Source organism: Apostichopus japonicus, chromosome 14 (genome assembly GCF_037975245.1).
Source record: "Apostichopus japonicus isolate 1M-3 chromosome 14, ASM3797524v1, whole genome shotgun sequence".
NCBI lineage: Eukaryota > Metazoa > Echinodermata > Holothuroidea > Aspidochirotida > Stichopodidae > Apostichopus > Apostichopus japonicus.
This window is the reverse complement of record NC_092574.1, coordinates 5407135-5430641: the sequence shown is the minus strand read 5'-3', so window position 1 is coordinate 5430641 and position 23507 is coordinate 5407135. Positions and strand designations below refer to the sequence as shown.

The following is a 23507-nucleotide window of genomic DNA, read 5'->3' as shown; positions in this document are numbered from 1 at the left end:
CAAACCATAGCTTTATGAATATAGTAGTTCATAGTATTGCAGTAAGTAATTCTACTCTCACTGTGCAGCTTGTATTCTGACGAGTTTGATATAAGCAACTGCAAAGATGAAGCAGACTTGTCTTTTATGTACTAGTATATCACTATACCCGCACAGTGTTGAGGGTGATAGCTGTGTACAGCACTGCAGCAATGGCGGAGCGTCCATACAGTCGGGGGGGGGGGGAAATGCCCCCCCTGACGGACTCAAATGGACTGCTGCGCCCTTTTCAGCTTTTTACCACTTTTTACTTATTTGCGATTATTGACTTTTTTATTGCGCTCTCATCTACCTATTGACATTTGTCACATTTTGTTGGCGATGACACCTATTATTCTTCATTTATCTGCAAATTAGCAAGGCCATGAAAGGGTCATTTCCGGCGATCTAGGGAGTATCTTTACTCAAAATATTTTTGTACGCTCAGCGCCAACCTATGGTGGCGCTCCACTGAGATAGTGTCGAAAGCGCCCCTACAGACCATTCTCGCCCCCCTTGACCAATACCCCTAGCTCCCGCCACTGCACTGCAGTATGTGGAGTTGGTAACTTTACTGACCAAACTAAAACAAGGTGCATGACGAACCGCACATATCCAGACGCTATACGCATTACAAACTGACTGTATTAAGTTATATAAGAAATCTGTCCTGTTTACTTTAGTATATACAGCATAGCAGGTTGTCTTAGTATTGAGCATTATTGTGGTCAAGGATTCTTCTGAAGCAATCATTTGGAAGAATAGGCCAATTAATACCACTTCTTTTGAGATATATGCTATAAAATTAAAGACTATCCCAAATGCCAGCATGGTGTTCAGTTTGTAAAGTTTATGCTATAAATGATTTCTGTTTGTTTCTCTGTGGTGAATAATCCAGCTCTCAGCTGGACATTAAATGGTCACTGCTAATAAGTTTCACACCCTCTGATATTAACTTAACAAAATAAGACCAGTGATATAGTATCCAAAATTTGACAAGATGGCTCAAAGTTTGATTGCATATCCTTTCCTTATCGCTGCTGACAAAGGGCCTTACAATATATAAATGAAACCCTGTGACTGCATACAAACCTAAATTTTGCTACTGTGCTTGAAAAGGATTGATGGATAGCATTTAGGTATAATGTGTGTAAAATGCTTTTACCAGACTAGTCACATGTACACATTACCGTCCTTTACTTCGAAAAACCATTAACAATTTCAGTGAGCTTAGTTGCCATGACAACCAAGTGTCCAATGTACTGGTTTTCCAATACTTAACCTAACATCTTCAAAGACTTATTTTCATCTGATATGATAGTAGGCCAATATCCCTTAAGAGGAAAACAGAAAGGACCACTACGGTGAAATTAAAGATTGATCAGAAACGTCTTTAAGTCCTTCCTTCCATCAAATGAACCGTGGTTCCTAAACATGGCAGGAGGCTACTATATCTAAACTCAGTGCGTTAATACACATAACTCTAACTTTTTTTTCAGTTCAACACTGTACAGTCCAAGCTTAAGAGAATGTTTGCTTCACGGAAATTAGCATACTTTTCAGAGGGACCGAACCATTTTAATCTGTTCAGCATAAAGTGGTTTCAACTCAAGATCACAACAATTGAGAGCAGTTTGAATTTCCTCAATATATTTCTTCCATGATGAAGGCTTTAGTGTAGCAAAGAACTAATGACTTATTAAGTTGGTCTGATGTTACTAGCCTCAGGTTCATTTCATTTTGTTGCCTCTGTGGCCGAGTTTCATTGCATTTTCATAATACAGTAAGTATCAACATATTTTGTGTATTATTAATGCATCATAAAACCCTTACCTTGTCGGCTGATCTCTTCTCCGAGGCATTTCCCAGTCATGAGCAAAAATCGACATGGATCTGTTCCCTACAAATAAATATAAATTTCTTGTTAGCTTCCATCTGTGACTGATTATTAGTACAGCCCATTTGACCCCTTAACAGGACCTGTATCATCTTCAGGAGACATTATATGTGCTATTAGCAAAATGTTCTATATTCTGATCAAACCACATAATGTTATTCATGCTCCTCCTCAGTGTTGATTAGGAGCCCTATCCTTTAATTAGAGAGCTGCAAACCCGTTGCTACATTACAATCTTGTGTCCCACAAATTTAATGTAATGATAATAACGTTTACCTGTGACGGATGATGCTGATGCCTACATTACTTTCATGATTCCTTGTCATGTTTTATTTGGACTAAAGTAGAGACTTTTCTTCTCAGACCGTGCGTCTTACTATCGATGGACATGTAGTCCACAGATAAACTCAGACATAGCTATACTAGAGGACAGATGTGACCAGTCAGTCTTGATAACAAGTTCAATATGAAGCATCATAACCTGGCCTGTCTGGATACTTTAATACTAACAATATTAATCTTGCTGGTATTTTTAATGCTTAGAATGATGTTAAATTACCTGGGACACAATTAAACCTAACATTTGTGTGAATCAGCTGCACCTCCTTCCCAACCCAACAAAAAAAAACCAAAATTATGTTTTACATTACATTATTTTACTTTCCTCCTTCAGGGCAGTCACCAGTTTTTACATTATACTATCTATTTTGACCCTTCTCCATGGCTGTGAATTTGGAAACTTTGAACCTTATCGAAAGTACAGTTAGAACCTCCTACTTTTAACATGCTGAAATATGGAGCAAATGCAATCAGCTTTGCAACACATTTAAAAGCTAATGAACCAAACAAAAAAAATGAGAGGAACAGCTGTAGTTTCATCCAAAAAGAGAGAGTTGCATGTTTAGTCTTTGTTAAGCAAATACACATGTTAAGCCTTTCTCTGGACAGCTGTTAAATAAACAAAACAATTGCAGAACAAACAATAACCTTGAAGAGTGTGTTGTGTAAAGTGAGGTCTTATATAATAAAGTCACATTAAGGGGGGCGCTCTAACAGAACTACAGGAGCAGTGGAAGTTTTAACTATCAAATGACAGATTTAAACTAGTACCACAGCCTGGACACTAGTAGCCTACAAGCAGAGTTCCGGCTCTGAATGTGAATACAAGTACAAGGCTCTAAGCTACGTTGAGTATGAATACAGGCAACTATATGTTGAGTATGAATACAGGCAACTATGTTGAGTATGAATACAGGCAACTATGTTGAGTATGAATACAGGCAACTATGTTGACTATGGATACAGGCAACTATGTTGAGTATGAGTATCGAATCACTACTGCAAGTCTGTCATCTGCCTTGCAGGCTTTGAGTACAAAAGTTACTTAAAATACTTTACTGACCCAGTGGCATCCTAGAAATAAACTGAAGGCAGTAATGGGATGACAAATCAAGTACATCATCACCAAACCCAACCAGGAATCAAGACTCCAATTTACATCTTCAAACTTACGCTCAGAGAATGCATTGGCCTGGGTTTACAGAGTTGATAGAGTTACATTAATTATGTTGGTAACACCCTTGCTCTATGACATGGTTTAACTGCATTGAATCTAGTCTAGCTTCAGTTAAGTCTCTCTCTCTATACTTCAGGTGAAGAAAACTTTGACCTAACTTTCTATTCATACGATGGGAACTTCTAGTGGGGGTCTAGGGAACAGAAATGGAAGATTAAAGACTGCATTCCAGCTAAAAGAGGATGATCATGAAAAATGATTGTCCCTGGTAGTGTTATTTTTAAACTCTAACTCTGTAAACACAACTAAAAGAAATTGTTGGTGGTTTCTCCTCCTATGAAGAACAACTCCTTTCCCTGCTGACAGAATGCCATCATATACAGACTCAGGGGTCGAAATTTACGCTATTCCGCTATCCCGAGATAGTGAAATCATGAACGGAATACCAAGTTGCTTGGGTTCACTATTCCGTATGGATAGTGCTAAAAGTAATAGCTAACAACAAACTTTGACAAATCCACCTAAATTTACTTGTCTGTCACTAGTCAGGCAACAATTTTAATTTTATTTGTTTCCCGTGCGTTAAAACTTGCTCAGAAATACAAAAGAAACCCTCTTTACACGTGAGTTGCAGTTACGTACAGTACATACATGTCCCGTAGGCCAACTGCACTTGCACAGTATAGCAAGCCTTACATTTCCCTCCGATTTATTGCACCTTACACGTTCCGTATACCATCGCGTATGTAGGGAAAATTATCACCTCGTGGGTAACAGGTTAGTACAGTGTTGAAAATCCTTGTTCAATTTTCCGCGAACACACTAAAAACAACTGCCGATTTCCCGATTTTGGTTATATTTTTCGGGCAAGTCGTTTCAGCCCCCAAATCAAATAAGGCTCCTACGCCTATGCTTGTGGGTGTCCAGGGGCGAAGGCCCCGAAAAATATTGGTAATTTTGCGAGTCTGGCGATAAAAAATTAGCAGTTGAAGATGCAAAATAATAACAAATTTTGGAATTTAAATTGTCACGAAACTGATGAAAATTTTAAAATGACAAGTTGGAGACTGTGGCAATATTATGTTATGAAAAGAGATTTAAATTGTCTTACAATCTTTAAAAAGTTTAACTTACAAAACTTCCGATATTATGAAACAAACAACGTTCGGCAAAGCCCGGTTTCTAGACTGCCATATTATAACAATGAATATACGTAAATCAGTTTACAACTGCAGTGTTTACCCCTACTTAAATACTATGTTAGGCTACACATGTGCTGCGAATTTTCCCAAGTACATTGCCAAACAACTGTGAGCTCATCCCGTCTAACACCTGTTTGTTAACATTTTTTGGCACGTTTCCAAGAAACGTTACATGGGGTTCAACTGTTTTGGCTCCATTCTAGAATTAATTAGGTCAGTCAGTAAAGGATCGGTAAAGTAATGCGAAATATTATCTTAGGCGTTCAAGAAAAGAAGGTAAAATATCCCCGTAACATTTAGATAAGTAAAACACACCTCAAGCCAACTGACTCCTCCGCATGAACAAAACAATATATTCCCCATGATACACGAGGCACAGTCCATACTATACAAGCATAGCACGATATCAAGGCCCCTATAGTTACCATCTTTATGAAAGTAACCCTTGTAATGACATGTTTTAGGCCACTTGGCATGATTCACTAAATGCTTAATATTGTTTCCATGTTCTTGTAGAAAACGTCAACTTCGCAAAATACAATAAGTTGTGTTTTGTAGTTACGTGTGATCCGTAACCGACGAGGTGGTTAGGCTATTTGCTATACACTTAACTATGGTAGGATATTATTTTTGCGTATATTTGGAAATTCTAGAAAATACTTTTTCTCCCGCTTAACACCAGATGTGGTCTTACGGTTTATTCATAAATGGGTGTACTAGAGCCTTGTTTTCATGACATTAGTTGCATTTAGCACGATATGCCAGATTCGCGTGAATTTTTCGAAAGTGTTTTGCTCGATCTTTTCGTAATATTTGAAAGGTGTACCAACTTACTTTTTGTACACAATTGGTATTTTCTCTACTGATTTTCGTTTTTCCCCTCTATACAATGAAGTGAATACGTTGTGCATTGAGTATAAACTTAACGCGAATGCAAGAAAACGATGCGGGGACTTCCAGCAGACAAATGTTTCCTTTGCGGGATTACTGAGTCAGTTGAAGGGAATCCCGCACATTAGAGGGAACGCTGAACTGAAGTCAAATTCATACGAAAGAAAACGTTAACTAACTAACATACAATATTAATTAAAAAAAATGTGGAATGGCAATATTGTTCAAAACATTTCCCGCGAGGCTGATTTATTACAGCAACCTTCCTGCGCGGGGCCGTAGATGTCCGTGTGACCCGTATACCCTGAAGTGTGCGAAACTAGCCATTGACATTGCCCTTGTGAGTGGGTTTTACAACCTGCATCATGGGTTACCTGCTTTCTTGCCTCAGTACACAAAACACTAATGATTATCAATAACCCAACAAAAGAATCAACATATAATTTTGTTATGTTTTTTTCTTCTTTTTATTGTTTCAAAGGAATAGTGGAAAATGAGACGGAATAGTGTATTTTCAAATCCACTATTCCGCTGGAATAGTGGTAAATATTCTAAATTTCGACCCCTGCAGACTGCTGTGAAAAACACAGGATGAATCTGAAAGCACCTTTAGTTTGCAATAAAATCTCATTCGCCTCTTTAAAACTCGCTACATGAGGTCATTTAATATAAGCCCATTCCAGGAGTCAAGTAAAAGTGTTTCTCATAAGACTTTGCACCCTCTATTGAACTGCACATTGGAAAACTGATTTACATTTCAATAATGAAATTGATAAGCCCTATTTGTTTAAGTGAATATTCATATTGTAACGGAAATGTATCCCTTTAAGTAATTTGTTATTGTAATATTCGTTTTAGGATTGAGCGTTCCCTCGGTTCTACCCGTCGATGGCCTCTCTCTCTCAAAACATGTGTAGAGCTTTTGCGAGTTGCAGGTGGGGACAGCCAATGAAAATCGTACCCCTGTTTGTTTATAAACCTTGCTGAATCAGCACCCGAATTGAGATGTGTCCCATGTTAGTGGTAGCGCAGATTGTTCTATTAGTTTGAGCTCACCACGCTCACGAGGTATTCCAAGATTAGCCTCTGACAGAGAGAGAACCGAGAGAACGCCTATTTTCTGTAAGTTGCTACCACTTCACTGGTATATTTTTGTTCTATCACACGATTATGTGCTTGGCATGACTCCTAGGTTTAATTGTTTGTCTTAAGAAAGATTAAATCGGGTACCTTTGGGGTGACGGGGGTTATTTTTCGTACACCTAGGGAATTGTAAGAAAATTATCGTTGCGCTAAGTGCATTGAAGTAGCAAGAAACTAGGGTGTATTTTTAGGACGTCATATTTGTCGTCACATTCTATAGGGGGTTCGATAATTGTAATTTCGACTTCACTAGGAGGCTCACAAACGCTATACCGTGTGTTTCATGTGGGCGTTTGTTTTATATATATCTTTTGTGTTTTCTTAAGCAAAGCAAGTAGTGAGAACGACTAGTGTCAACAAACGCTAGTATTATCCTTCATCTGTAAATACATTTACCCACGTACTGGTTCGGTTGTGATCTCGAAAAGAGATACTGTATTTTATTTAGTAATATAAACTGGTTAAGTCTTTAAGCCTGTTGTTGAGTAAGTCCCAATAAAATATCTTGTATGCCTCCACGAGTTAGTGTAACTGCGTAAGTGCGTAACTGCGTAAGTGCGTAACTGCGTAAGTGCGTAACTGCGTAAGTGCGCAACTGCGTAACTGCGTAAGTGCGTAAATGCGTAAGTGCGTAAATGCGTAAGTGCGTAGTTGCGTAACTGTGTAACTACCTAACTGGGTAACTTCCTAAGTGCGTAACTGTGTTACTGCTTAAGTGTACAGACAGTTCCTGTACCATTTCTATTAACTGCTTATCTGTAAAGTCTGCCAAGGCCATAATCTGTGGTAAATTCATGTGCCAGTGAATCAAAGATCAACGTAATAAATCAATAAATAAGCGATCAACAAGTCATCAACCTCTTCTCCGATTTTTGTCTTGATATGTGTTGAAGATTTTTATTAGTTCAAGCAGCTGGACTTCGGGGACACTGGTCAACGTTACAATATTTAAGATTGGACATGCAGCTAATACTGAGTTTGGTCCATGTCTACCAAGTAGACATTAAAGAAACAGGATGTGTTTCCAAATTCTACAACATAGTACAAACATAAATTACCTTATTCTCAATATGGAGATCATCACCTTTGCTAATAACAGCTGCTTCTTGAGATAAAACTACCCTTGTATTTGAAGGTGGCCCTGAAAGATTTAAAAAAAAATTAAATAAATTTAAAAAAAATTAATTGAAAGGGAATGAAAAGAGGAAGAAACAAAATGCAGGGAAATTAAAAACCTGTGGTCCTTATCTGGTTTATAGATGAAAGTGATCAGACTTCTATATTTTGCAGCAGAGAGTCCGACGCTTACAGAATCAGTGACAAGCTCACCAAATAACCAGCCAAAAGGATTTGTCAAAGGTCTGTAGAAAGACCACGGCTTCCAGGACAATTTCTTCCTGGCCACATGTAACAAGACAATGTCAAAACTATAATTTCAACTTTGCAATAATCTTACCAATAATCAATTTTCCTGATAGGATGTAGATCAGCACACTCCAATCTGGTTGTACTGGTATCTCCAGATGTCTGTCAGTCGCTATGGTTACATCACATATATTTACAGGTGTGATGCAATTCGAGGTACACTGGAATAAATAAAGTACAATTATCTGGTGAAAACCCAAGATGAAATAGAAAAAAAATAGCACATACTGCAGTATTTTTGTTTCATAACTAAATAGAGCAAATTGAAGATATCATGCCTTGAACCATTGAGATGAGTGTTCATCTACTGTTACAATTCTGATTTTCATGTAAAATACTGAGGATTATTGTAATAACAGGTGAAACTGTAGGCCTTTACTGACTAATAATTGTGATGGATAATAACAGAGGAATGGAAGATAGTCTAACTGGGTCATATTAAATTTACTCACTGATTGAGGAAATTGAGTTGAATCTTTTTCTTCTAACCTATTTAATCCTCAAAATTCAAACTCAGAAAAAGATATCAAACCTAAGAGTGCATCTCTTCTCTCTTGCTTTGGAGATTCAAAGCTTAAGATTATGAGGGCAGCATTTCAGTTTATATACAGGGAGAGCATTCACCTTGTGTACAAAGAATACAATTATATGATGGGATATAACGGGTGATGTGAATGATACCCTGGAGGTGGGCAGGAGTTAAGGGCAGGGAGTTTGGAGCACTTAAATTATTACAGAAAATAATTGCATATGTTCAATAATTAAATAACTTGGCTTCCATCATTGCAACTCCCCCCCCCCCCCCCCGCCTACCTTACCATCTTACATTCTATGTTTACTATGATTAAACACACCTTACTGCTGAATGCCTCTCCTAGAACAACTGACACTTTGATGCCATCTTGTATAACCACCTCTGGAATGTCTTGGACTGATGTGTACTGGTACCCAGGCAGGGAGAGTTTGTCCTTCTCAGAGATATTGACATAGAGTTGAATACCAACAGCCTCATCATCGGAAACGGGTGACTCCGAGTAGACCATGCCACACCCTGATGACACCACCTGTGGTTCAACATTCATTAAGATGATCATTTCAAATGCATGAAGTACCAAGCTTAAATACCAATTTGTGGAGATTTCATACAAACTTGAATATCACTTTGCAAATATAAGTTTAACATCATATCACTATAACACAGCCGATATAAGGAGCCATTGATGCAGTGCATCTGGGCATGCAAGCAGCAGCCACCCTGCTGTGTAAACACTTTCTTCAAGACTACATCTGTTGAAGTCAGGGCTGAAGTGGGAGAGATAGTGGGCATGGGTGGGATGGGGGTGGGGTTATGGAAATCTAGTAAAACTATCCAGAAATAAGGGTAAAACTAAACACAATAGGAAATATCATACTTAACAAGGCGTACATAATGGTATGTTGTGTGCCACTTACAGTTTTGACATCCAATATGATATTTTGAGAAAAGAAGTAGATATGTTTGATAAGAAATTTAAAACTGGATTGCCCCTGATGAGCTTCTGTGTCCTTCCGTTTACACATGCCTTATACTAAATCGCATTAAAAGAGTATAATGTTGCTCGAAATGGATGTACATTAGAAAGCCAAACTAAACATTGCTTGCAGCTGATTTAACAGTGGGCTGGTAAATCCTACATATGCCTCTGAGAGTGTCTGCCATATTTGTACTTGTCCCAATCCCCCCTCCTTCAAGAATAATTGCTTTCAAACTCTGACTTACTTGGACATCTCCGGGTGTTACTGTTCCAACATTTCCACAAAAGTCTGAATATTTTATGGATCCCTGTAGCATGTATGTGACCTAAAAAAAAAATTGGCAGGGAAGAAAAATTAATGTCTTTATCACCAAATTAGTCAACCCATGATAGCTTATAGCTCCAAGGACCTAAAAAACATTCAGTTTAATGATGGTTCACTACATTAATGTCTTTAATAATTAAGTGCCATTCTATGATCTTATTAGGACAAAATGATCACTGCTGGTCAGATCTACGATAACATTTGTCTTGCTCACTGAGTTTTCAATCTCACGTTTAATACATTTTTGATTGTAAATGTACTCAACAAAATGATCTCAACAGTTCTCACTCGGAACAATGGAATGTATGTCCACATGGTGGCTTAAGAGTCTTTAAAGTTTGCATCCTCCATCCCTTTTACCCTCAACCCCCCACCCCAACCCCCACCCACCACATACAATGAGAAAGTGAATAATCATAACAGGCAGGAAACTCTGTGCTAGCGGATAATGTCATCCTCAAATTGCTGTCATATTTTTAGTCCAGTATTGAGTACTGTGCTCATAATTGTCTTTTCTTGTTGTTTTTCTTGCAACCTTCATTTCCCTAACATATAACATATATATGTGTCTACAACAAAAGTATGCATAATTTGTGTGACTTGCTTCGAGTGCAATAAAGAAGCACCTCATACATTTCACAAATTTAACTTATCTATGGAAACACTAGACAACTAAAACAGAATATGACCACAGAGGAAGAAATACTATCATGTATCAATCACATGAGATCCAGAGGCAGAAATAAGGTACAATCTCCTCAGATTCTTCCATTTTACTTGAGGTAATGTGGTTCCTTTAGTAAGATTTCAAGGTTTATAAAGCAACAGCATTGGCAAAAAATATCAGAGACAGATCTCACCAGTAGATACAAATTTCAAACACACATGTAATACAGCCTCATATGTGAAAAAAGGGTAATTGTTGAGTACATCAACGCATAAACCTCAGAAGGGTATTGCATTAGCTTACCGTCTGAAATCCTCTACTGGGATGATCTGGCATACAGCTTGGTTTCTGAGCTTGGAAATGGTCTAACTGAAGAAATGGATCCAAATAGTCCATCTGGAACACACAAGCAGAGAAAGGTCAACGTTATCTTTTGGTTCCCCCAAAAGACTACAATACTCTGCATTGCTTTAAACTACAACATACACACTGCCTCTTTAAGATTACATTAATCAAACTGTTAAACATTTCATTGAGGCTGACAGGCAATTCAGGTATTCTGCTTCATTAGAAAGCCATAGGAAAACTACTTAAGGTGAGAGTGCAGCATCATCTCAAATCTAATTGTAAATATCTATATGCACAACAGGTAGAACATTGAATTATTAAACCACAAATTCTCAACCACTCCCAATAGCTTTCTCACAGAAGTTGAGTCATTTTTTGTAGAAGATAAAGGGAAACATTAAAGAGGCATACTGCATTCAAAAATAAGATGCACAATCATGACAGCCTAAATCTCCTCAAGTTAAAGTTTTTGACAGGTCACAAGAAGTAGCCATCTTGCAAAGGCTGAGCAGATCAAATGTTGATCATCAACAACAACAACAACAAAGTCAAGGACATATGTTTGTTTTCAAACATGATCAACTGATCCGATAGATTTTTAAATCACCATTACAAATGCATTCGTGAGTACACATTCACTCATAGTAGCAATTCAATTCTTCCCCAACAGAATTAAAAAACCAAACAACTGATAAGAGATGGTGGGCAAGGCCTTCCCCCTCCCTCTTCCCCTTTGTACATGCCACTGTATTACACCAACTGGTGCTAAGTTAAAGCATGTATACTACTATACTAGCACATGTGTTTAAAGTCATACTTGCAAACTCTAACCAGCCACAGCAGGTGTACACAAACAAGCCTGTGTCAATGTGGACTTGTTGATAAACAAACCTTAATTTGTTTCATCATACTTTTTTCAATAGGGGTAATTCCCAAGGAAACAAAATACATCACTATAATAATATGATTAAAAGGAAGCTTTCAAAACCAAATAGAGATGATTGAGATCATTATGATAGTAGGAGTATAGTTCTGAGCTTGTTAATAATGGAATGCAGCTTTAAAGTGATAGAGAAGAAATAAGACACAACTTCCAACTGTCTTGGAGGCTACCAATATCCAAAGTTAATGTTTTAAAACATACATATCCAATTCATGATCAGAAATTAAAGCTGCAGACATGAACTAAATTTGAGAGAGCAATGTCACCTGCGATGGTATCAGACCCAGTGACCTAAGGAATACAAGTCCTCTACTAGAGCAAATAAGCTACATCCAGCCTTTACACATTCAAAAACATTATGTAGTGATTAAATACCTACTGAAAAGAACACAAAATAATATTTTCATGGTTATTTTTTCTTTACTTTTATCAAGTAACCACACCCTGCACCCTTGTAATCATCACCTCACCTTTGACCCTCCAATTGTCCTCTTCACTCTGATGCCGAGACCCTCCTCTTCTTCCTCTGCGGGTATTGTTTTCATCACATGACAAGACATTTCGGTGCTGGAAGTGGTCGATGCACTGTTACTAACAAATTTTATAAAAATCTGCAAAAAAGGAGAAACAGAAATTATAAACTATGACAAAGTATGTCCAACCACTCCTTGAAATGTCAGTTTAAAACTGAGTACGCAGATTAAAAACGATAGTGAAAAACTGATAGACGAAATGAGCCATCGCATTCCAAACAAGAAGAGGCAAAGAAATGCACTTACTTCATGAAACCAAAATAGAATCTGCAACTTGAATAGTTTGCAGCGATTGTTTTACCTGTATTCTGGCTATGTGAGCATGTACTAATAGCAATGTCCCACATATGCTGAATTTCAAATTGCTCAAGATTGAATATTGATTTATGTAAATGTATACTTAGAAACACACATCCACATATGTATGAAAGATGAAATAGCATAACCAGCACTGACCATAAAATCAGGTATGCATCAGTACACATATAGATTTGTATGCATACAGCTCTACATACTATTGGCTAGCTAGCTAGCTAGCTAGTTAATAGTATGTAGTGATGTATGCATACAGCTCTACATACTATTAGCTAGCTAGCTAGCTAGCTAGTTAGCTAATAGTATGTAGTGATGTATGCATACAGCTCTACATACTAAATAGCTAACTACCTAGGGCAGTACAATAACATATAGATCTGTATGCATACAGCTCTACATGCTATTAGCTAGCTAGCTAGTTAGCTAATAGTATGTAGTGATGTATGCATACAGCTCTACATACTAAATAGCTAACAACCTAGGGCAGTACAATAACATATATAGATCTGTATGCATACAGCTCTACATGCTATTAGCTAACTAGCTATATCTAGCTAGGGACAGTATAATAAACTTGTAGTGAGTTACCTCTCAGTGCATGTACCTAACAGCTTACAAGGTAACTTCACTTTTCCAGTATGCCATAGCTTAAGGGCATGAAATATTATAAACCAGAAAATTAACAAATTGGATATGATGGAGAAAATATGGCACTGAAACTGAATAAAATGCTTCCTGTTGTCTGGGTTCTTGTTCCTGTCATTTATCAATCAATCTTGAACTTGTTTGGTCAGTCTTCAATCAGTTCTGTCCCTGAAAACTTATGGACTATTAATAATTCAGTCAACACAACTTATAGGACAAGCAGTAACTGGTGACTGACAGTATAGTTACTCAAGAATCCCTCACTGTATGTACATCATTCACTCAAACTTAGTGTCTTCTCAAGGAATTTAATATGCAGTGTTTGACTGGAAGGTGCAAAGGTTAAAAGCTAATAAATAATACCTAATTTAAAAGGTGTTGAGCATCCAGGAAATTCATTCGTGGCAAGAGTCCGAAAGAACAGTAGGTTTAACTCTGAAACAAGTTGTGAGAAACTACAAATATGAAAACAAAACAAAACAAACATAAACATAACCTTATCAATAGGCACAAGAGGAGTACTGCCAATTAGAGGTGTGCATCACTACCAATGTTTGATAAGATCTTTTAATACCTCAAGTGTTACATTACTGACAGACTCTTCCCTTTAAGATGATCGATAATAACAGAAAAAAATCTCTGCTTTTCATATATAGTGTAGTTTATAAGTTACCAAAACATACTGAAATTTTTGTTTTTTACGAAATTTGCAACGATTTTCACGATTTCCCTATACCTGACTCGCAAGCTGACCCCAATTAACGTAAATCACAAGATCACGTTGTTGGCGGGTAGTATGACACAGTAGGCTGTATGAATGTGCTCACATACCTGTCAAACTGGCACAATAATAATGACGATAGTCTCAAACGTAGGTTAGTACAACATCCGTAAGAAAAATCCAATTAAACAATTTAGAAGCCCTTGTATGCACTATTGTTGAGTTCCTTGTTCCGTACGTCATTGAATCCAACAGAAAGAACACATAGAGCTTGAAATACAACTGCATTTAAACTCAATAGTGGTTGGACTAGCTCTAACAATTTTCTCACTACAATAAATGCCTATTGCGTTTATTTACATGCATGTCTCGTGGTGTGGGCTTCAGGAGGAATCATTCTAGCCCAACTTCACGGCAGTCCGCTTCCACACTGTGCAAACACAAGTGGCAGCATGTGCGCTACCGTAAGTAATACTTACAAGATGTTTTTCACTGAACACACACAAATTTCCTCTCCGTATTACACATTTAAATGGTATGGAGGGTATTAAGACATCTCGGCCCCAAAAACTTGCCCTAAGCGACGTCCATGCCCCAATTAATTTGCTTGTGGATACTTTCCCCATGTAGACATTAGGTTGTTCATGTCTGACATGTCTCCCTGTTCCAACACTTACTGTTTCATTATCGGAATATATAAATAATGTGGCATAAAAGCATCCATCTTTCAAACATGTTTTACTTCAGGCCTATTAACAACCTTGCCACACACAAATTTCAATTGGGGCCCGAGATGGCTCTGTGGCTATATTTTCGTAATTTACATTGGGGCAGTCGGCTTTAACGACAAGAAAAAGCAGGATGAATAACACCTAATTAAATTTAGACCGTTGAATGTCTCACGCAATGATTCTAATATCCTCTCTGCCCTTTCAATGTTATGTTTAAGTTAAAAAGCAAAGGTGTTCAATAAAACTAAGGGCCTGTGGAAATATGGGAAGATAAAGACTTAAGTAGCATAATCTCATTTTCAACATATACTTAAAATGAAGACTACAAATGGGGCCCAGGGACATAACTCTCCCAGGGGCCTACTTGGCTCTCAAGGACTCCCCTGACATCTGGAGTATTTCATGCAAACAGTTTGTCTAAAGCATTCTTAAATCTGCAGTTTGCATTGATTTGGAACTTTGTGTCACACGGACTAAGCCACAGAGTATTCAAACACAATTGGATACATTCTAAGAGATCTCCTACTCATTACAGAACATTGTGTGTCCCACAAACTTAGTCTATGTCTTTATTTCTTTCATTTGCAAACCTTTCAAATCTACCTGTCACACTTCATCAATCCTGGCTTCAATTGTGTTTACTAATATAGTAATATGTTACTTTTTAACTAGCTAGTGTGGTACTAATAGATAATGTGAATATAGACAACCAACCATGCCAAGTCATGAAACACTGAGCATGTAACTGTATGATGGAAAGGGGCATAGGCATAGGAGGCGGTGGGGGGGGGCTGGAGCCCCCAACCAAATATTTTTGTGATAATTCGGGCAACATGCTGAGAATTCTTCGGGCACCTACTGAAATAAAATAAAATGAATAGTTTAAAAAAAAATCTCCTTGGTACTTAAAATAAAGTTCTAAGCTTGCACGACTAACTCGCCATTACTAATGTAAATGCCAATATGATATGTACATTAACATGCTGAACGCGAGCCGAGCGTGAACAAAATTTTGGTTATATTTTTCGGGCAAGTCGTTACACCCTCCCCCCCCAAATCAAATTGGGCTCCTACACCTATGGAAAGGGGTGTCCTCATGGTCTTAGCAAACCATGACCCAAAGTTGTGAAAGGAGGCTATCAACTCAAACTTTTCATGTTTGCTGAGTTGCACTACATAATATGAAACCATGTTTAATATAATGACTGTTAATGTTGTTCCATGTATTCTGTATGTATACCAGAATCTACCTGTCCAAACATACTTTACTGTATATCTAGTACCTTTACAACAGTATGTCACTGTCCCATTGATGTTATGCATGAAAGAAGATGAGGCTTATAGACTTGGAGAGCCATATCACATTTCTATAAAAAAAAAAAAATTGGGCATCATCTTCAGTTATACATTTTATATAGCCTTGAATATAGTCTGGGTTTTTACAGAGTAAAGTACAAGCTAGGCTACAACATTCACTCGTAGCTAGTAGCTGTAAAGCTGTGAACATTTACTAACGTGTACTGCTTGTCACCCAAAAATCTGTACAGTTACTGAAAGATCTCTATGCATCTGTGAGGCTTACATTTTAACATCAACCCCACGAACCCCATGCACACCCAAACTTAATCTGACATGGGCCTAATCACAACTTAAATACCATCATGAGCAAAAAATATGAACTTTACCTCTGCATGGACCCAATTGAGGGACTAGTCTGGGTTATTCTGGTACATGCAGGGACTTAGTTTCCCATAAACACATACCTAGCGACCTGGCTCATCTATTGTTATTATTATTATTATGTCTATGTTTTTTTTATCATGTTAACTGTCACTATAAGTTATCTCTGAACATCCAAATCCAAAACACTAGCCACATCTGATTCATTCATTTAAACTAAAAACTAGCATATTTGCTTACCTTACAAAATGGCAACCACCAGTAAGTCTGAGACTTTCACCTCAAAAAATTTGCCTTTGCAAGGATGAGAGTTTGAAATTTTTCCAAAAGCCAGCAACAAATTCCTTTTCACTCTCTTATCTTACATTTTGTTTGCAAAGAAGGCTACTTTACCTTGAAGTTCCATCAACTCGTCACTTCAATTATAAAGCCACACATTATGAGACGGAACAAAAACCGAACGAAAACTTGCGGATGCATTGAAGAATGAAATCAACATGGAAGATGATTACCCAGTACAAAGTAATCAAATATAAATAAATCTAGCTTCACTGTCAACAACAAGGATTCTATAATTAAACATATGAAAGCTAACTGATAACATTTCTACTCTAACGAGGATTCATCATCCTTCATATATAATCAATAATTCTTCTAACATTGTAAATACAACCTCAAGACCTAAAGTGATTTTAAGATTAAGCAAGGTTCAAACAACAGCTCATGTCTATGAACTCACAATATTTAAGGAGACACGTACAACCCAGCATTTTCATTAACTTACTAAACATCATGTCATGTGACATCATCTAACATGGAATCATTCACTTTCTCTTAAGAGCTCTGTTGGCCACAGTGCAAGTATAATTGGTTGTCATGGTGACAATGTTGGTATGATAGGTTACCATGCAATGTTGTAAAATAAAGTCTGATGATTACAAAGATGTTTCATAGCATTGCGAACTACGAGCAACACAAACATGGAATAAAAAAATGAAGATAAAGTCAACCACTTCTTCCTTTAAAGTCTCTCTTAAATTAGAGCAATTTCTCTTAGCTTTATAGGGAAAAGAAAGAGAACAATGATGATGATGATTGGAATTGTATCTGGAGGAATTATGACCAGCACATATATATCCACAGGTTAAGATCTCTGACTGCCATATGAGATGCAAATTACATCTGCCCCCTTCACATACCCCCCTCAACCTATACCCTTCACCCTCTCCATATAAAATTTGTGTTTTTACTGTAAGTAGACAACTGTAGCTGGTAGAAGGTGTATAGCATTCAATCTGGCATAAAAGCAAGTCAAGTTGAATTTAAATTGTGATCACTAGTTTGTTTAATTTCACAATTAATGTTCATTAAAACCTCCAGAATTGTTTCTTGCCAAACCATCAACATTTGGTATATATCATCATGCACTTCAGTGTCAAATGTATTGCATAGGCCTGTATACCTAGCAAAGGAATTAGTACATCAACAAGGAAGTTGAACAGCTAACTGCCACCTATCTTGATAAGAAACAAAATACAATCATCATATTAAACTGTGGTGCTCACTATTGTATTGACTGGTCATTATAAAATTGAATCTGCAGTGGGAGTTAGTAGCAAAATGGTTTATATGCCAGCTGCTCTTATTGGAATGAAATCTTCCATTAACAGAACCATTTCATTAATATCTAGAGCCATAATACTAAAATGTTAATTGTATATGATAAATGTGTCATTATTATGTTATATGTTAACTTTCTAAGTCTGTCCATGACTTACTTTGACTAATTACAATGGCTAACGCTGCTATACATAACACTTAAAGTAACTTACAGGTACAGTATATATACTATTCAAAATTCAATTAGCTGATGATCACTTTCACCTTACGACTCATTTACTACAAAAAAAAAATGCAGACTGACTCTAAGTTGCAATTAGACACTCAAGAACAGTGCAGAGTATTCTTAAGAAGTTATATTTTAAGGGAAACCAAATATTGCTGAAATTCCCCAATAATTCTAACAAAATTCTGAACTACAATTCAAATTATTGCCACCACTTAGGAACATGCTGTATCACAAAATGCTTATTCACTTCACTTAATAGACACCTATTGAAATTTTAGTGATTTTCAATTAATGGCCTCTCTACAAAGCGTGAGATTTCTCCTCCACAAATTGAACGCACCAAATATCTACTTCTTGGACGAAAAACCTTCGACTCATTCCTTCCAGATGCTAGAATTTTTTTTTTAAATGACCCAGCCTTGACTTTCAGATAGCTGACACTGTGACCGTTGTCCGCAATGTTGGAATTCTGGGGAAATGCGACACTAATTCAGATACTTGATCCCTCAAACAGAATATATTCAAATCAAGCTCATGGATCCAATGCCCTGCATATATGATTTCTTATAAACCACTTGACCTTTTAACTATTTCTCCTCTGACAGAGTTTTAAACATAATTAACAACAGTTAGGCTGTTATGACTGTATCCAATCATCAGCAAGGATATCTGTAGCTGCATTTGGAGTTAAAGTAGCCACATCGCTTGACAGTTCTATTGATCATACATACTCCACACATTAAAGGAACAATAAGCAATCTGAAAACATAATCCACTACTTCCACCAGAATAACACCAGGAATGAAACTTCATGGTAATAAGGTTAAAAGCTTACAATTATCAGAAAGAAACAGAATGGAACATTATTACAACTTTGTAGCACACAAACTTTTCTGTGTTCAACAGGATATGGTTGTTACCATGTGCACTGCCTGTGGGACATGAATACATATGCTGCCCAAAGTTTCTGTTTCCAGACAGTCATTTTGAACACTAATATTGTAAGTTATGCGAGTCTCATTTGCATCAAGAACAAGACCACAGCACTACAACATATATACCAGTGACCAATACATGTCACCTACAGCGAATGTTTAAATAACATAGTTTGTGTACCAATAAACATTTATTCTGGACTTGCATTACTGTTTTATTCCTTACCCACTAAATTACAACTTACAGGATTATTGATTTCGATTTCGATTTATTTCGATTTATTTTAAACCAGTATAAATATAAAATATTTATAAATAGGCGTACATCAAAAAACAGGTCTTGTTAAGATTAAACAAATGATATGGTAAATGGTAAGTGAAAGAAATAAGATTGTTAAATGGTTTAAACATAAAATGATGAAACAGTCATTACTGAAACTATAATAAAGGTTCTAAACTATCAAATTGTATAAACATTGCTGCACGGTATATGAACGAATTTCTATACAGTTGAATTCTATATTTGGGCAAGATATTTGGATTTCTGAGGGTTCTGGTTGACTTCACTAGATGAGTGGGACATGCAGTGGGTGTTTTTCGTCATTCCTGATTTTTCCTGTCATTCTGACGAATTCTCTCCTAGCAGCTCCATTTACTTCCTCTCTTAATGATTGATAGTCGATATGCAGTATTTGTGATGCATACTTAAGGAATTTTATCAGTCTGGATTTATTGGTACTATAGCCTATAGCATTCCACAATTCCAGTGATGGGTTAAACCCGAATTATCTATCTCTCTCTTACTCTCTCTTTAACACAGGAAACTGATCAATTCATTACACCCACAAAGTGTTCATTTCCTATTAAATTTAACAGTTTCATTATCATCAAATAATTTCTTTCTCTTTCATTATTATGACAAAAAGAATCAAATAAATTCTTAATTTGAAAACTGCTCTGGCATCTCTCTTTTTGACATTTACAAAACCCATGATCAAGTAAGCCACAGTATGTATGTATATGAAAACTTCATAGGAACTGAACCCAAATTTACATGATCGTCTCAATTAGCTATTTCAAGGCAAACATGACATTTTAACTGCAATACCTTGTAAAACAGCTCCAAGTCCTTGAGTCATACAAGCTTATTTATTAATAATCAGCTACGCTATGGGCAAAATGAATAATTTATTTAGTTGTATAGAAATTTGTTCAAAGCAATATTGGTAGACCACAAATAAGAATTCATCTCAATATTGAGCTGTGCATATTGGGTTCTTTTTTTGTTTTATTTCAAATATTCTGTTCTAAACCAATTCTCTGAGTAACATATATGTGGAAACATTTAGTGTACCTCTGAAAGCTGCCTAGGAACCTGCATCTAGGGATCTACAGCCAATTGATGTAAACCTCTCATAAGTTGTGGATGTTGGACTGGTGATGAAAGTCCAAATATTAAAAATTTATTCACAGAAATGTAGTTAAATTAGCTCTCATGAAATGCTAATACTTGAACATAACACGTATACAGGATACTACTTCCTCATAGGTATTCCTAAGACATGAATCAAAACCCAATAAGAATGTTGTTTTGATGGCAAATAAAACACTAGCTCGGATAAACAGAGCTCTTGAAAGAAGCAATCACAAACAAGTGCATCAAGACTACTCCGTACAACTTGATACAATATCAACTGTAAGATCGTTTTCAGAAGCTGGAAAAGTGGACGGTCTACATAAACTGATTTTTTTTACTGAATTCGGTTTGTAGACAAACAAATGACTCTATGGCATTGTTTGTGTGATACTTCACGTATTATCTTATACTAAGGTGAAGAGACATCCTTAGATTTCATTGACTATCCTCGGAATTGTCCCCTGACTTCATGTCCTCTCACTGATCATTCCCAAATTTGTAAAAAGATCCAAGAGTAATGTAAATTTCAAAAGAAAATGCCTGTTTCTAGAGAATATATATATTACAAAAAAATTTGACGACCAAAAATTGAAATCTCAAGAGCGTACAATCCCTTCAAACGTAGTGTCAACATGGGGGGTCAACATCAATTTGATATTGCGAGAATTTCTGAAAATATTATGGTCCCCTCATCTTTTACTTCTTATATGATTATTCTCAAACAGTTGTAAACTAAGTACTATACATCTACCACAATTTCTTTCTTCTCTTGATTTGTCAGTAAACATTTCATACCACCACCATTCCAACATTAGCATTCAGTGTTATGTTTTTTCCCCTCACTTCAAAAGTACAGTTGTCAACATTGGGGTCAACATCAATTTTATATTGCGAGAATTTCTGAAAATATTATGGTCCTCTCATATTTTACTTCTTATATGATTATTCTCAAACAGTTTTAAACTAAGTACTATAGATATACCAAAATTTCTTTCTAAATTCTTGATTTGTAAGTAAACATTTCATGCCACCACCATTCCAACATTAGCATTCAGTGTTATATTTTTTGTCCCCTTTATTGTATGTACATTCATTTGCTTTCTACTGAAGACAGTTTTAATTTTAGGCTGAGGAGGTGATTTTGCTGCTGTTGCTCCATCCTCCTACATTGATCCTGGCAGGCTCCAAGGACAGTTTACGCTGCTCAGCAGCTGGAGACAGGTTTAATCATGCACAGCTAAATGTGCTTCATATTACATACTCCTGTACTCAAGTACTGAGGTGATATAAATAGATCCTAATGTCTGCAGCTAACTGTCTCCTTCTCACATTTTATAATCATACATTTAGTTTAATGATTGGGTCTCCATTCAAAGCTGCTTTACAGTTACTCAATACTGATTGAAGAGAGTAATATTTCTTATTTGTCTACAAGAAACTTATGGAAATGACCAATTATGAGTAGTTTGAAGACATGGCTGGCACATGATGAATGAAACACATCGCAACACTCCTACGAAGTTATAAGAAATTTGCTGTCTCATATATTCTGGCTACAGCTGGGTAAAGTTGTCCGTCACAAGTTTTTGACAAACCGGAACACAAAAAACACTTAAAAGACAAAAAGTCTAGCTATGCCCTTGCTCTAACTGCATGGGCAAAAACAAAGGAAGTCAAAAGGCAATTTGATGGGTTGTTCCAATGTACCATTGGCAATCAACTTTTCCAAACAAAAAGAATATACATATATGTTTATGGACTTTATAATTCATTGTCATAAATACATAAATCTGTTGCCCTAACAGTTAATATATATTTGTTAACTTGAGGCTGTTTACCTGTCAGCAACCATTAAAATAACAAAAGGAGAATACTGTACATGGAAGACTATAAATGAAAACTGGTGACAGATGCTTGGTAATAAAGTACCTACACAAAATAAACTACCTATACAAAATAAAGTACCTACACAAAATAAAGTACCTACACAAAGTAAAGTACCTACACAAAATAAATTAAATATTTGGCTTGGAAGTACTTGGGAAACATGAAATGAAAACTGGTGATAGATGCTTGGTAATGAAGTACCTACACAAAATAAAGTACCTACACAAAATAAATTAAATATTTGGCTTCTAAGAACTTGGGAAACATGAAATGAAAACTGGTTACAGATGCTTGGAAATGAAGTACCTACACAAAATAAATTACCTACACAAAATAAATTAAATATTTGTCTTCTAAGTACTTGTGAAACATGAAATGAAAACTGGTGACAGATGCTTGGTAATACTTGGATAATAAAGTACCCACACAAAATAATATACCTACACAAAATGAAGTACCCACACAAAGTAAAGTACCTACGCAAAATGAAGTACCCCCACAAAATAAAGTACCTACACAAAATAAATAAAACATTTGGCTTGTAAGTACTTGGGAAACTAGATAAGAGAAATTTAACTTATTATGGAATACTGATGAAACTTTTAATTGCAATTGAGCAAATGTAAGACATGCTAGTCTTTACTTAAATGTACCAATTAAGCTAATTAATAATACTATAAACTCTCAGTTCATACAACTGTGTTGCTCAGGCATTTTGTTACAATTTAGTGGTAAACACATGGAAGTCTAAGTGCAGAGGCTGTAATGGGATTCTTCACATATTCAATACATGTAGTAAACTGGCAATTTTACATTAAACATATCACTTTTCCTGAACACAATAAACTGTATGAATTAAATCTAGTTTTGTCAACATTACCTTAGTAACCAATACCCAGGTACAT

At 36.4% G+C, this 23507-nt stretch overlaps 1 protein-coding gene across 9 annotated transcripts in view; it reads right to left on the bottom strand.

Annotated features, from left to right (window-relative positions):
* Positions 1–23507, bottom strand: part of LOC139979871 (pirin-like) — a 107999-nt gene that overhangs the window by 58376 nt on the left and 26116 nt on the right. For 6 of the 9 annotated variants that reach the window (XM_071991053.1, XM_071991048.1, XM_071991045.1 and 3 more), the window contains 8 exons: positions 13746–13817; positions 12360–12500; positions 10902–10994; positions 9852–9932; positions 8947–9156; positions 8124–8253; positions 7726–7808; positions 1852–1918 (listed from right to left, as the gene is read on the bottom strand). In XM_071991053.1, the coding sequence (XP_071847154.1) occupies positions 1852–1918; positions 7726–7808; positions 8124–8253; positions 8947–9156; positions 9852–9932; positions 10902–10994; positions 12360–12449 (754 nt within the window). In that variant the 5' untranslated portion in view covers positions 12450–12500; positions 13746–13817. Of the gene's footprint in view, positions 1–1851; positions 1919–7725; positions 7809–8123; positions 8254–8946; positions 9157–9851; positions 9933–10901; positions 10995–12359; positions 12501–13325; positions 13637–13745; positions 13818–20652; positions 20733–23507 lie in introns of those variants that run through there. The other 3 variants (XM_071991050.1, XM_071991054.1, XM_071991052.1) reach the window with 3 other exon arrangements.